Raw genomic sequence first — 15,603 nt, 5'->3', positions numbered from 1 at the left:
ACACTGAAGAAAGACTCACTGGTCTATAATTTCCTGGGCTACCTCTACTCCCTTTCTTGAATAAAGGAACAACATCCGCAACCCTCCAATCCTCTGGAACCTCTCCCGTCCCATTGATGATGCAAAGATCATTGCCAGAGGCTCAGCAATCTCCTCCCTCACCTCCCACAGTGGCCTGGGGGTACACCTCATCCGGTCCCGGCAACTTATCCAACTTGATGCTTTCCAAAAGCTCCAGCATGTCCTCTTTCCTAATATCTACATGCTCAAGCTTTTCAGTCTGCTGCAAGTCATCACTACAATCACCAAGATTTGTTTCCATAGTGAATACTGAAGTAAAGTATTCATTAAGTACCTCTGCCATTTCCTCCGGATCCACACACACTTTCCCACTGTTACACTTGATGGGTCCTATTCTTTCATGTCTTATCCTCTTGCTCTTCACATACCTGTAGAATGCTTTGGGGTTTTCCTTAATCCTGCCCGCCAAGGCCTTCTCATGTCCCATTCCTGGCTCTCCTAATCTCCTTCTTAAACTCCTTCCTGTTAGCCTTATAATCTTCCATATCGCTAACATTACCTAGCTCTGTGAACCTTTTGTAAGCTTTTCTTTTCTTCTTGACTAGATTTATCACAGCCTTTGTACACTATGATTCCTGTACCTTACCATAACTTCCCTGTCTCATTGGATCATGCCTACGCCTAACTCCACACAAATATCCCCTGAACATTTGCCACATTTCTTCCGTACTTTTTCCCTGAGAACATCTGTTCCCAATTTAAGCTTTCAATTTCCTGCCTGAGAGCCTCATAATTCCCCTTACTCCAATTAAACACTTTTCTAACTTGTCTGTTCCTATCTCTCTCCAATGCTATCGTAAAGGAGATAGAATTATGATCACTATCTCCGAAATGCTCTCCTACTGAGAGATCTGACACCTGACCAGGTTCATTTCCCAATACCTGATCAAGTACAGTCTCTCCCCCTTGTAGGCTTATCTATATATTGTGTCAGGAAACCTTCCTGAACACACCTAACAAACTCCACCCCATTTAAACCCCTTGCTCTAGGGAGATGCCAATCGATATTTGGAAAATTAAAATCTCCCACCACGACAACTCTGTTATTATCACACCCTTCCAGGATCTGTTTCCCTATCTGCTCCTTGATATCCCTGTTACTATTGGGCAGCCTATAAAAAACACCCAGTTCCTGTTCCTAACCTCCACCCACAGAGACTCCGTAGACAATCCCTCCATGATGTCCAACTTTTCTGCAGCCGTGACACTATCTCTGATCAATAGTGTCACGGCCCCCACCTCTTTCACCTCCCTCCCTGTCCTTTCTGAAACATCTAAAACCCGGCACTTGAAGTAACCATTCCTGTCCCTGAGCCATCCAAGTCTCCGTAATGGCCACCACATCATAGCTCCAAGTACTGACCCACACTCTAAGCTCATCCACTTTGGTCACAATACTCCTTGCGTTAAAATAGACACATCTCAACCCGTCAGTCTGAGCGCGTCCCTTCTCTATCACCGGCCTGTCCTCCCTCTCGCACTGTCTACAGGCTTTCTCTATTTGAGAGCCAACCACCTCTTCCCCAGTCTCTTCAGTTCGGTTCCCACCCCTCAACAATTCTAGTTTAAATTCTCCCCAGTAGCCTTAGCAAATCCCCCCGCCAGGATATTGGTCCCCCTGGGGTTCAAGTGCAACCCGTCCTTTTTGTACAGGTCACACCTGTTCCAAAAGAGATCCCAATGATCCAGAAATCTGAATCCCTGCCCCCTGCTCCAATCCCTCAGCCACGCATTTATCCCCCACCTCATTCTATTCCTATACTCACTGTCACGTGGCACAGGCAGTAATCCCGAGCTTACTACCTTTGTGGTCCTGTTCTTCAGCCTTCTGCCTAACTCTCTAAACTCACTTTTCAGGACCTCATCCCTCCTTCTACTTATGTCATTGGTACCAACATGTACCACAACTTCTGGCTGCTTTCCGTCCTGCTCAAGAATGTTGTGGACCTGATCAGAGACATCCTGGACCCTGGCACCTGGGAGGCAACATACCATCCGGGATTCTTGTTCATGCCCACAGCCTCAGGGGTCCTCTACACTGTCTGCCTGTTCCCTTTCCCTTTCTCTCCCCTGACAGTCACCCATCTATCTGCCTCCTGGACCCTAGAAGTTCCTGCTCTAAGGGGGGTGACTGCCTCCCGATGCACAGCATCTACATAACTCTCTCCCTCCCTGATGCTCCACAGTGTCTGAAGCTGCGACTCCAGCTCATCAATTCTGAGCTAAAGTTCCTCCAGCCTCAAGCACTTACTGCAGATGTGGTCACCATGCACCACAGCAGGGTCCACGAGCTCCCACATCACGCAGCTGCAGCACATCGCCTTGCCCTCCATCTGAACTATTTTTTTGTCTACCTATCTGAAGTCTACTTAAAAGTTCTAACAATAAGCGTAAACCTTCCCCTTACTTACCAGCTACTCACCAGTCTTGTTGCAGATGGCCTCTGCCTCTTGATGCCGAAGCCTGTTATGCCAAAGCCACTCACTCTGACTCTGTCCATTCCGACAAGGGCTGCTCCAAAATGGCCACTCCGCTTGACAATACCTCCTTTTTATTGGCCCTTCTAAATTCTGCTAGAGAAAAAAAGCCCGCGAAAACACACGAAACACACGAGCTTTTTAAGTACCCTCACCATACCTGAGAGGGACCCGCTGCTCCAACGTCTCCCGGGCCGATTCTGTAAAAGAAAAGCCCGCAGAAACAAACAAGCCTTTCAAACATTCTCACCGTACCTGAGAGGGACCCACTGTTCCAAAGTCTCCCGGGCCGATTCTGTAAAAGAATCTGGCCAACCAGAAGACCCATTTATGTCCACGCTGTTTCCTGAGAGCCAGTCAATCTTCTGTCCATGCCAATTTGTTACCTCCGGCACCATGAGCTTTCACTTTCCGCAATAACCTTAAACACAGCACCTTATGAAATGTCTTCTGGACATCTGGACAGTACATCCACTAGTTCCCTTTATCCACAGCACATTCTTCTCCAAATAACTCTAATATCTTGGTCAATTACAATTTCCCTTTCATGAAAGCATGTTGACTGTGCCTGATTACCTTGAATGTTCCCAAGTACTCTGTAATATCATCTTCAATAACAACTTCTAACATGCCCTGTGACTGATGTTAAGCCACCTGGCTTGTAGTTTCCTGCCTTCTGTCTTCCTTCCTTTTGGAACAAAGGAGTTACATTTGCTACTTTCAAATCAAATTGAACCATCTTCAAACCTGGCAAGTTTTAGAAAATTAAAGGTATTGCGTCAACAATCTCTTCATTTTTTTCAGACTCTGGAGCTGGAGATGTCAGCCTACAACTCCAACAGATTTCTCAGTACAACTGCCCTGGTGACTGTAATTCCTGAGCTCCCCCCTCCCTTCCAATCCCTGATTTACTGTTATTTCTGGGATGGTCGCTTTATCCTCTGTAAGACTTCTGCAAAGCATCTGTTTAATTCATTTCCTTGCATTCCATTATCAATTCCCCAGATTCACTTTCTCCAGTGTCAACACTCACCTTGGTAGACATCTTTTATCTGCAGAAAGTCTGACGCTCTGTGTATATTTAAGGCTATCTTTATCCTGTACTGCACTGCAACAATTTCTCCAATGCCAGTTTCTTCCAGCACCTCCACTCTAGCTCTGTTGTTTTCCACTATCTCAATATTTTTCCACTATCAGAGGCAAAATATTCCTGCAATGTCTGTGCCATTTCCTTGCCCCTCACTGTTACTGCTGCTGCCTTTGTCTGGGACCCACATTAATCTTTCCCTTTTCTATATATCTCTACAAGGTCTTGCAGTCTGTTTTCTGATTTCTGCAGGACTACTCTCATCATCTGCTTTGCCCTTCCTTGTTGTTTCTTGGTCCTCCTGAGCTGAAGGCTGAATTTTTTCTGGTCCCAGTCAAACTCTTGTTCACAATGTTCTGAGCTCTCGTACCACCTGGGGGCTGTGTGCCTGATAGGGATGACATTTGTCACACACGGTCCAGCACAGCAACAGGGCCTTTGGCCCAACTGGTTTCAAACTGAATTAAGTCAGTTTCAGTCTTTATATAAGATTCTGGTTCTTCATCATTCTGATCCAGCAAACCATCTCTCACACGTCCCAGGAATACATTCTCCGTACTATTACAGCCTCGCTTTGCCCCATCTACATGCAGATTAAAGTTCCCTATGATTATTATATCGCCAAGTCATAGAGTCATAGTTGTACACCTTGGAAACAGGCTTTTCGGCCCAACTCGTCCATGCTGACCGAGGTGCCTAGCTGAGCCAATCCCACTTGCCTGGGTTCAGCCCATATCCCTCTAAACCTTTCCCATCCATGAGCTGTCTTTTAAATGTTGTAATTGTACCTCCCTCAACCGCTCCCTCTGGCAGCTTGTTCCACACACCCACCACCCTCTGCATGAAACAGTTTGCCCCTCAGGTCCCCTTTAAATCTTTCCCCTCTCACCTTAAACCTATGCCCCTAATATTTGACATTTCCACCCTCACTATCTACCCTATCTATGCCCCTCATGATTTTATAAACTTCTATAAGGTCCACCCTCAGCCTCCTACACTCCAGGGAAAAAGCCCCAGCCTATGCAGTCTCTCTTCATAACTCAAGCCCTCCAGTCCCAGTAACATCCTTGTGAATCCTCTCTGCATCCTTTCCAGCTTAATGACATCTTTCCTATAGTTAGGCAATCAGAACTGTACAAAATATTCTCAGTTCAGTTGTACCAATGTCTTGTATGGTTAGAACATAGAACATAGAACAATTACAGCACAATTCAGGCCCTTCGGCCCACAAAGCTGTGCCGAACATGTCCCTACCCTAGAAATTACTAGGCTTACCCATAGCCCCCTATTTTACTCAGCTCCATGTACCTATCTATCAGTCTCTTGAAAGACCCTATCGTATCAGCCTCCACCACCATTTCCGGCAGCCCATTCCACACACTCACCACTCTCTGAGTAAAAAACTCACCCCTGACATCTCCTCTATATCTACTCCCCAGCACCTTAAACCTATGTCCTCTTGTGGCCACCAATTCAGCCCTGGGGAAAAGCCTCTGACTATCTACCCGATCAATGCCTCTCATCATCTTATACACCTCTATCAGGTCCCCCCTCATCCTCCATCTCTCCAAGGAGAAAAGGCCGAATTCCCTCAACCTGCTTTCATAAGGCATGCTCCGCATTCCAGGCAGCATCCTTGTAAATCTCCTCTGCACCCTCTCTATGGCTTCCACATCTTTCCTGTAGTGAGGTGACCAGAACTGAGCACAATACTCCAAGTGGGGTCTGACCAGGGACCTATATAGCTGCAACAATACCTCACAGATCCTAAATTCAATTCCCCGATTGATGAAGGACAATACACTGTATGCCTTCTTAACCACAGAGTCAACCTGCGCAGCAACATGATGTCCCAACTCCTGTACTCAATACCCTGACCATTGAAGGCAAGCGTGCCAGATGCCTTCTTCACCACCCTGTCTACCTAGTTTGATGTCCCTCCACTTTCCTGAGTTATTCTGTGAACTGCATTATCACTGCTGTTTGGGAGCCTGCAGACAATGCCCACAATGTGTCTGACCCTTGCTGTTCTTAGCTCTACCAAACGGATTCTACTCCTTGAGATGCAGAGCTATCCTCACCCACTGCTGCCTTTACCCCAACTAGGACTACCCCTCCACCTTTCCCCTTTACCTACCTCATCTAAACACTAAATTTCCCAACACTGGGCACTTTTCAGGGGTGGGAGAGATCTGAAACTCCCTGGCTCAGAGTGGTGGGAGCAGAAATCCTCGACATGTCAGGTTGGCTACTGAGGAGCTGTGACCTCGGGGCTAGGTACAGGGTGCAGGAAGGTGGGATTCAATTCTCAGCTCGTTCTTGGCTGGTATGAACATGATGGGCTGAATTGCTTCCTTCTACGGGAAAGGCAGCTGACCAGAGTTAGGACAGAGATCAGGTACAATATTACTAAAAGGTAGAACAAGCTCAAGTGGCTGAATGGCCTCTTGTTCAATCATTGCTTCACTATTATGCCCTTGTTAAGAAGTACTCCTTGCTGGGTATACATTAGCTGAACCCTGCCTCTCCTGCCAAAAGTAATAGAGGTCACTGAGCAGTAACGTGGAGCTAGGCTCCTGGATGACCTTAACCCTTTCCTCACTGGCTCAGACATAATCAAACCTGTGCAGTAGTTCCAGAGCAGGAATTTAAAACCAAATGACCTGCATTTCTTTAGCACCTCTTACATTCTTTTCAGGACACCCAAAGCCTTTTAAAGTCAATTTAATTATTGGTTGTCATTTTATTATTGGTTCAGCAACATCCCATTCACTGCAGTGTCACCATGGGCAGACGAGCTGCTTTTGATGCTGTTGGTTTGAGGATCAACATTGGGAACTGGAAATTGCAGCTGCACTCAGCTCTGGGACACAGCATCTCCTCACATCTGCAGCACAGCTCCCTGCTGTGATGTGTTCAGGTGACACTGGAGCCCCAGTCTCCTGACTCAGAGGCCAGAGTGTAACCCACTCCTTAACATGTCCTACCAATGCTTGGGTGTCCAGAGGTAGTGTCTGATGCTATCCCTCAGTTTGAGCTGACCACCATGGCTTGGGCCGACGGAGCATCGTCTCAACAGGCCGCCTGAGGTCAAGAACTTTTGGGTTATTTTGAGGCTGGAAGTCTCATCTGAAGAAGCTGGCCATGGCTATAAGCCACTTGACTTTACCAGTGCTGATTTATGACAGGCTCTTAACCCTGGAACAACATTGCCACCTTGTAATGGAAATGTTTTATTCTCGGCTTAAACAAGAAACTTCATGTAAAACCGGTAATGTGGAGTTGAGCAGCAATCAGAGCTGCCCATTACACCTGGAGTCCTGACAAGCTGGGGAAAGTCTCTCAGATAAATGAGAATGGGGAAAGACCTTTACTCCAGTGTACAGTGGAGCACTTTCACTAAAAGTAAACCATTTATTGTGGCAAAGGCTTGCATTTCTATCGCACCTTTCATGACCCCAGGATATCCCAAGGCACTTTACAGATTGTGCAGTAGTTTTGTATTGTGGCAAAGCAAGCTCCCACACTCAGCAACATGATAACAACTAGAGCACGGGTTGAGGGTGATGTTACCTGGGTGTTAGACATTGACCAGAGAATGGGGAGAACTCCTCTTCCTTTCAAAATCAGGACTACCTTCGATATCTCTTTCACAAGAGCTGGACCAGCCAGAAGAGTCAGTGACACCCGATGATGTGCGTCCAGTTATGTTCCTTGAAATGGCCCCATTGGATCCCTCACATCTGCCTGACAGGACTGTGTCAACCCAGGTTACACGTGCTTGGATGTAGACACTGCTCACAGAGGTCTCATCTTCCTTCCTGTTCATTGAGACCTTTCATTTGTGCAACTAGTTCTCATCTGTCTGGTTGAAGCTAACCTTTGTTTGGTGTTTGTGCAGGTGATGAGAGTGGGGCAATAGTGGTCCAGACCGCCCCAGGGAAGGTCCTCACTCACCGAGGTGCATCCATCACCCTGCCCTGCAGATACCACAGCGAGGCTGAGAATCGGGAGCAGCAAAAGATCCGCATCAAGTGGACCAAGGAGTCTGACTCCCTGCAGAGCACTGATGTCTTTGTGGCCTTGGGTAAGGTGCGGAAGGCATTTGGGGTGTACAAAGGCCGGGTGCGGCTGCAGGAGGACGGAGAAGGAGATGCGTCCCTGCACATGCAGGACGTCACACTTCAGGATTATGGCCGATACCAGTGCGAAGTCATCGACAAACTGCACGACGACAAAGGAATCGTCAGGTTGAATTTAGAAGGTGCAGGGTTTGATTTTGTGTTTCATCAGCTTTTTTCTTCCTTCCAGAGCAGACGGGAGGTGCTGAGCACCCACTCCTGACCCCATGTTTCCAGATTCTCCCTGTATCCTGGCACCACTCCCATTGCTTCCTCTGCAGGTTCCTTCCAATGTTGGGGGGTGTTCTGGTCCCATTGGTACCACAGTCCTGGTGACTCACCCCAGAAGATGTTCCATATGGACAGCCAGCCCAGCACTCTGGTCCCTGCCATGCCACTGACCCCTCTCATCGCACTGCAGAGAGTGGGGCAAGACATCATGGGGTTGAGGTTAGTCAGCGAGGTGATGGTGAGCTGATGAACGAGCAGCCTGTGGGGAGAGGTGCCAGGGTTGGCTGGATGGAGGGCATGAAACTGAAAGGGGGCTGTGTGCCCCTCCAGGGTCTAGAGTGAATAACCCACCATAAACCAACCCTAACCCAATGCTAACCCTAACACCAACCCCAATCCCAACCCCAACTCAATGCTAACCCCAACCCTTAACCAGCCTGAACCCAACTCTAACCCCAACCCCAGACCACCCCACTTTATTTTCATCTATTCTTGGGGTCTGAGCAGTCGGGATGGTGTGTGACGTGCAGAGGAACTACACGTGCGGTTGCCCTTGTCCTTCTCATGGGAGAGGTGGTGGGGTTGGAAGGTGTTGTTGAGGAAATACTGAAGGATAATTGTGCCTCTACTTCAATTAAAGGTGTGGTCTTCCCCTACCATCCGCGGCTGGGGCAGAAAATGTTAAACTTTAACGATGCCAAAGCCGTGTGTGCCAGGCAGGATGCGATGCTGGCCTCCTACGAGCAGCTGCACAGGGCGTGGGAACAAGGCTTGGATTGGTGTGAGGCAGGCTGGCTGGCTGATGGCTCTGTCCAGTACCCTATCTCCAATCCCCAGCTCAAGTGTGGCAGATCCGACCACTCCGGCATCAGGAACTATGGCTACCAGCACAAAGAAGACCAGCGATACAATGCTTTCTGCTTCACTTCAAACCTGAAAGGTGAGGGCCCAGTTATCCTGTGGAGAAATCCCAGAGGGAGAGAGACATGGGATCAACTGAAGAGCATGTTCAGAAGTCCTTGTGGAAAAGTTGTGTCATGAGATTAGTCAAAGGCAGTTGGAAGATTGGGTTGATAAAAGGTCAGGTGAGGGATCAGTTCAGCCTCAGTTGGGAGACATATTTTCACCTCTACCACGAGGTACTGAGTTTGCAGGCAGCTTGGTGCGTTATCCAGGATGGAATTTGCAGTGCAGTCCTGAGGGTATGTTGCACACATGAAGGTAAGGATGTTCAGGTGCAACATTAAATCAGAACGCTTTCTCCCTTCCACATGGTTAGCAAAGATCCCGTGCTATTATTGAATGGTAGAGTCGTTTTACCTGAGAGCCTGCTGCTCACTCAACACCTAAAGATCCGGGCATCATCACATTGTGGGAGCTTGCTGTGCACAAATTGCTGCTACATATCCCACATCACAGCAGTGACTGCTGCTGATTGGCTCTAAGTGTTTTGGGAAGTTATGGAAGATGCTGTGGATATGTAACTTTATTGGTTGCTGCTTGTTGTTTAATCCCTATAAGTGTGCGTGAACTGAACAAGTATTTGACAAGGTACCTCATGGCAGGCTGATCCAGAAGATTAAGATTCATGGGGTCCATGGTCACTTGGCGGATTGGATTCAGAACTGTCTTGCCCACAAAAGACAAGAGGGTAGTAGGGAGGCGTGTTATTCTGGCTGGAGGTCTGTGACCAGTGGTGTTCCACAGGGATCAGTGCTGTTTGCAGATGGCACATAAATTGGTGGAGTTGCAGACAGTGAAGAAGGTCATCAAAGGATACAGCAGGATACAAATCAGTTACAGACGTGGGCAGAGAAATGGCAGATGGAGTTTAATCTAGACCTGTGTGAGGTATTGCACTTTGGGAGGTCAAATGTAAGGGGAAAGTGCACAGTTAATGGCAGAGACTTAACAGCATTGATGCACAGAGGGACCTTTGGGTCTAAGTTCATAGCTCCTGGGCCAGTTGGGCTGAAGGGCCTGGTTTCATGCTGTATGACTCTGACTCCCTGAAAGTAGCAACACAAGTAGACAGAGTGGTAAAGAAAGCATACGGTATGCTTCCTTTCATCAGTCGGAACATTGGGTGTAAGAGTCAGGAAGTCATATTGTAGCTACATCAAAATTTGGTCAGGTCATACTTCATGTGTTTTGTGCAGTTCTGGTCGCCCCATTACAGGAAGGATGTGGAGGTTTAGGAGAGGGTGCAGAAGAGGTTCAGCAGGATGCTCCCCGGATCAGAGGGCATGAGCTGTAAGGAGATGCTGGACAAATTTGAGTTGTTTTTTCTGGAGCGATGGAGGCTGATGGGGAGACCTGATAGAGGTTTGTAAAATTATGAGAGGCACAGATAGAGTCGACAGTCAGAAACCTTTCAGGGTGAAAATGTCAAATACTAGAGGACATGTATGTAGGGTGAGAGGGGGAAAGTTTAAAGGAGATGGACGGGGCAGGTTTTTTTACACAGAGAGTGGTGGGTGCTCGGAACGGGCTGCCAGGGGTGGTGGCGGAGGCAGATATGATAAAAGCATTTAAGAGACTTTTAGATAGACACATGAGGGATAAGGACCATGTGCAGGCAGAGGGGATTTAGTTTAATTTGGTGTCATGTTTAGCACAGACATTGTGGGCCAAAGGGCCTGTTCTTGTGCTGTACTGTTCTGTGTTCGATGTTTAATGTAACCACTCTGCCTTTGGCAGTGACCCTGCCTTGGTTGATGGGTTTATCGTTTCAACTTTTGTCTTTTTCCCCCCAAGGGAAAGTCTATTTCCTGAAGACATTCAGGAAGCTGAACTATGGTGAGGCAGTGAAGGCATGTAAGAAGAAGGGTGCGACCATCGCCAAGGTCGGCCAGCTGTATGCGGCCTGGAAGCTGCAGTTACTGGACCACTGTCGGCCAGGGTGGTTATCTGACGGGAGTGTCCGCTACCCCATTGTCAACCCCCGGCCCAAGTGTGGTGGGAGCAAGCCCGGAGTCCGCAGCTTGGGTTTCCCAGACCGGAGGCACCGGTTGTACGGAGTCTACTGCTTCAGAAAGAAGGAAGAGGGAGAGGGACAGAGAGACAGAGAGAGAAGTGGGGCAGCATTCTGAACAGGGCTTCAACATTTTAAAGCAAACCTTTCCCTTCACACCCAGAGCTCAGCTCTCCCCGCATGGATCAGCCAGAGCAGCCTGAATGTACAGAACCCATTGTAGCCAGGTACCAGGAGAGCTTTGTTAACTGCTTGCTCATGAGGACACACTTTCAAAGACAATCTGATCCTGCAGAATTAAATGTCACTGCCACGGATGGGGCAGGGAATAACTTGTGCTTCTTTATGCTGATGTTTGGCCTCGAAGTATAGTCACTGTCATGAAGTGGAGATTTCAGCAGTCTCACTGTATATAGCAAGGTCCCACAAACAGCAACATGATCATAACCAGGTCATCAATTACCTGGTCAAATTGGTTGCAGAATAAATATTGACCAGGTACCAGGGATCTCAGCTTCACAGCTCCAGAACTTGTATCCCTAAGAGAGGAGTTGCCTGAACTTGCTCTTGTACCTGAGAGATCTTCAGTGAAACCTGAAACCTGCAGATGTGGGTATGAAGGCCCTTTGTTAGGGTTTCTTGGTACAGGGGCAGTCTCCCTCTCCTGTATCCCCCTCTTCCTCTCCCCTTCTTCTGTCTCCCCCCTCCCTCTCTCCCTCTCCCGTCTCCTGGACAAGTTTTGGACTTCAAGCCACACTCCAAAAACATGACCTTAAGGGCAGAAGTGATGGAATGCTGCAGTGTCACGGGTCCTGGATTTCAGATGTAAGGAAGTCACAGTGTGATTTGGAAAAGGACTCATGTGGTTTGGGACAGGGTTCATGTTGAGATTTAAGGGTGTAACAATATGAGTAATGAAGAGGGTCACACTCTGGATGGTCACACTCTGGAGGGTCACACTTTGGAGGGTCACACTCTGGTTTGGGAAGGGAGTCACATAGTGAGTGAGTCAAAAAATGTGTCATCTTGAACGTTCTCTCAGGTTTATCCAGTAGTGATAGATTACCTGATGTTTATCATTTAGTGGAGTGTCCAGCTGCCGGAGTGTCCAGCTGCAGTTGTGGGTTGCCATGCAGTCTAGGACAGTGATTTAAAGAGCTAGATGGTTTATTGTTTCACCTGGAGGTTTGGCAGTGGTTTTGCCACCTAATGCCGTGTCGGTTGAAACACCTGCACAAATGTGTGTGGGTTTGGTTGGACGCTGAGCCAAGTGTGAATTCAGAAAACAGAGGGAATTTCTTGGAAGTTGTGAAATCAAGTGGATCACTTTTGGAGCAATGTTCATTGAGGCTGGATTGTGTTCACTAAGATGAGTGAAAGGTCACCACCGTGGAAAGAAATGGCGGTTAGACAGTTCAGTGTCCAATTCCTTGCCCAGTGCTCCATTTTCATTGCTTTTATCTCAGAAGTGAAATGCAGCACTTTGTGGGAAGCAGGTGGACAATGGTTCGGGGGAAATTACACAGACATGGGGCTCCACAGAGGTGCAGCAGGGAACTCACTGGATCAAAGGCAGTCTAGGACACGGGATGGGTGGAAGTCTGGCTGGAGCATGCAACAGGTGTCAAACCAATGAGAAAGGGCAGTGAGGGATGGCAGGAGCAACCAAGGTCACTGGAGGTGAATAGTTGCCAAGTGTGAACACTGGTTCAGTGTATTCAGGCTGACCTGCCCTCCCGTCCCCACCCCTCCCCCCCACCACCCAGACTCACTTATCTGGTTATTATTTATTGGTCTTTGTGGGAGCTTGCTATGCAATTACTGCCTGTCAGTTTTCTTCCTGTAATAACAGGACCAGACTTGAGAAACATTTCATTGGCTTCAGGTGAGGTGCATCTGCTGTGAGACCCTGCCTAGTAGTGGAACTACCACAGTGCTTGGGAATGCAATCGTTTACAATCCAGAAACTTAAGGACTTCCCACTGGGAATGCATGCTGTAAATGGACAATGGTGATGAGCATCAGCTCAATTCAAATAAACATAGAGTGTGAATCGTTCGGATGTTTCCACACCTACAGTCAGGCTGACGCCATGTCCACTTGCTAGGAAGCGATGGAAATGAACTCTACCTAACCCCACTAGTGCTGCACCCACCCAGTCCTGTTACTGAAACCCAGACCCAGCCCCTGCCCCAACACCCAGACCTAAAACTAGGAGTAGGGAGGAGGATGTAGAAAGGCTTGGGGGGTATGGACAGGCTGAGTGAGTGGAGGAGAAGATGGCAGATGGGATATAGTGTGGACCAATATGCAGTTAAACACTTCACTGTACAAAAGAGTATTTGTTACATCCAATAGACTGGAAAATGCTGATATCTAAATGTTCTTGTACAGGAGTCACTGAAGATCAACCTACAGGTGCAGCAAATAATTAGGATCAATAGTAGTTACAAGAGAATTTGAGTACAGGTGTAAAGGTGTCCAACTCCACCTGGAGTACTGGGTACCGTCTTGCTCTCCTGACTTAAGAAATGATGGACACTCCATGGAGGGGGTGCACTGGAGGTTTACGACACTGGATGGATGGCAGGTTTGCTGAATTGAGTAGACTGCGACTGTTTTCAGCAGAGTTTAGAAGGATGAGATCTGACTGACGTTTGTCACAGGCTGGGTGTAGTGGGATGTTTCCCCAGCTGAGGGACCCAGCACTGGGATCACAGTCTGCTTTAGGACAGATGAGAAATGTCGTCCCAAAGAGAGATCATGCTCCATCCTGGTCTAACATTCAGCCCAGTCCCCACGTTGACACGAGAAATTCTGCAGCTGCTCAAATCTGGAGCAACACACACAAGATGCTGGAGGAAATCAGTAGGGTCAGGCAGCATCTATGGAGGGAAATAAACATCGACGCCTCTGGTCGAGACCTTTATCAGGACCTGCTGAGTTCCTCCAGCATTTTGTGTGTTGCTCCAGTCCCCACGTTGTGTGTCCTCTGGGTGGCGATCTTATCTTCAGCTTAAAGCCCAGGATTCCATCTCACCCGGGACATCAGTGAAAAACCAAATGGGTTCAGTCCCAAGGGAGGGGCAGTACTGAGGGAGGGTCACACTGTGGGGGGGGCAGTTCTGAGGAAATCCTCCCTGCTGTTTCTCCAGTGTGTCAAGGTGGGAGAGCAGGTACAGGGAGGGGTACACAGGGGTGGGAGAGAAGGGGTACATGGGGGTGGGAGAGAGTGTACGGGGGAGGGGTATATGGGGGTGGGAGGAAGGGTACAAGCATCAGAGGTCCCGGGCTCTGCATTGATGGGGAGTGTCTGGTGCGACAGTGAGGAGCGGGTTGGGGCTTGGACTGCTGCTGGCTCAGGGCTCCCCCCATCCCCGGGGGAGCTCATCCCCCCCTCGGTGTCCGGCTCGGGTAGGACGACTGCAGATTGTCCTCACTATGGTTCCATGTTCCTGGAAACATCCCCGGGGAAAGGGCACGGCCAGAGATTGCGGGTGGCGGATCCCAGAACAGATCCCTCCACCTGGAGCCCCGTCACCATCAGACTCCGGCACTAGTCTCCTAACAAGGTGATTCCAGTGAGGCATCGGTCTGGTCACACTGTGGTGGTCTGGGTCACCCTGCATCACTCCGGGTCACCCTGCGGTGTTCTGGATAACACTGTATTGGTCTGAGCAGCACTGCATTGGTCTGGACAGCACTGCATTGGTCTGGGCCGTGCTGCATTGGTCTGGGCAGCACTGCATTGGTCTGGGCCATGCTGCATTGGTCTGGGTGGCGCTGCATTAGTCTGAGCAGTACTGCATTGGTCTGGGTGGGCTGCATTGGTCTGGGCAGCACTGCATTGGTCTGGGTCACCCTACATTGGTCTGGGCAGCACTGCATGGCACATCCCTGGCAGTCAGAATCCTGTAGCTGGTGCAGTGGGAGGTCAGTGAGTTCACCCCGTGGCTGAAGGTCAGGAGGAGCAGGGGGATGTGGAAGGCTCTGGCAAAGTCCCAGCAGAACTCCAGCAGCCTCATCTCCCAGTAGAAGGGAGGAGGGGCCCGAAACTGCACGGGCAATGAGGGTCTCACTGCCTCTGTCTCTTTTCATAAAAAGCTGCAGAGTCAGTCCCCACTCCAGAAGGAGTGACCCCTCCACACTGCAGTCCTTCACACCAGCATGGTTCAGCAGTAGTCAGCTCGGAGGTCCAATGACACAATCATCCCTCACACCAACACTGCCCTGTGACTAACACACCAATCAATGAATCCCCCGTCCAGCTACTGAAATGTCTCCTCACAACTGCTCCCAGTGGAGGCAGCTCCCCCGAGGACAGGAACTTGCTGAACTGATTGGGGGTTCCCACACCAGGAGGAGAACCTCCTGCCCAGTTCTCCCTGTGGGGTCAGATCACCCTGACACCTCTTCATCGAAGTGCAGACAACTTTCCACATAAAGCAGCACATTCAGCCCCTCAGCTCTGTTCTGCTGTTCACAGCTGATCTACGACCCCAGCCCCACTTTCCTGCACTAACCGCCACTCCTTGATTCCCTTCCTAAACAAAAATCTATCCATCTCTCTCTCTCATACATCTCTCTGGAGGGTACAGACTGGGTCTGCCTAACCTCTCCTTACAGGATAAC

The 15,603-nt window shown here is 49.0% G+C and overlaps 2 protein-coding genes across 4 annotated transcripts in view; one reads left to right on the top strand and one right to left on the bottom strand.

The window, feature by feature from the left end:
• hapln4 (hyaluronan and proteoglycan link protein 4) overlaps positions 1-12,979 on the top strand; it is a 28,596-nt gene extending 15,617 nt beyond the window's left edge. Inside the window, exons 3-5 of the mRNA XM_052037710.1 lie at positions 7,547-7,909; positions 8,638-8,937; positions 10,755-12,979. Of these exons, the coding sequence (XP_051893670.1) occupies positions 7,547-7,909; positions 8,638-8,937; positions 10,755-11,089 (998 nt within the window). The 3' untranslated portion in view covers positions 11,090-12,979. The remainder of the gene's footprint in view (positions 1-7,546; positions 7,910-8,637; positions 8,938-10,754) is intronic.
• rfxank (regulatory factor X-associated ankyrin-containing protein) overlaps positions 1-15,603 on the bottom strand; it is an 830,559-nt gene that overhangs the window by 559,066 nt on the left and 255,890 nt on the right. The window lies entirely within an intron of this gene.

This window comes from Pristis pectinata, chromosome 24, assembly GCF_009764475.1.
Source record: "Pristis pectinata isolate sPriPec2 chromosome 24, sPriPec2.1.pri, whole genome shotgun sequence".
NCBI classification, from domain to species: domain Eukaryota; kingdom Metazoa; phylum Chordata; class Chondrichthyes; order Rhinopristiformes; family Pristidae; genus Pristis; species Pristis pectinata.
Note: the sequence above shows the minus strand (reverse complement) of the source record. Positions and strands in the feature narration are given on the sequence as shown.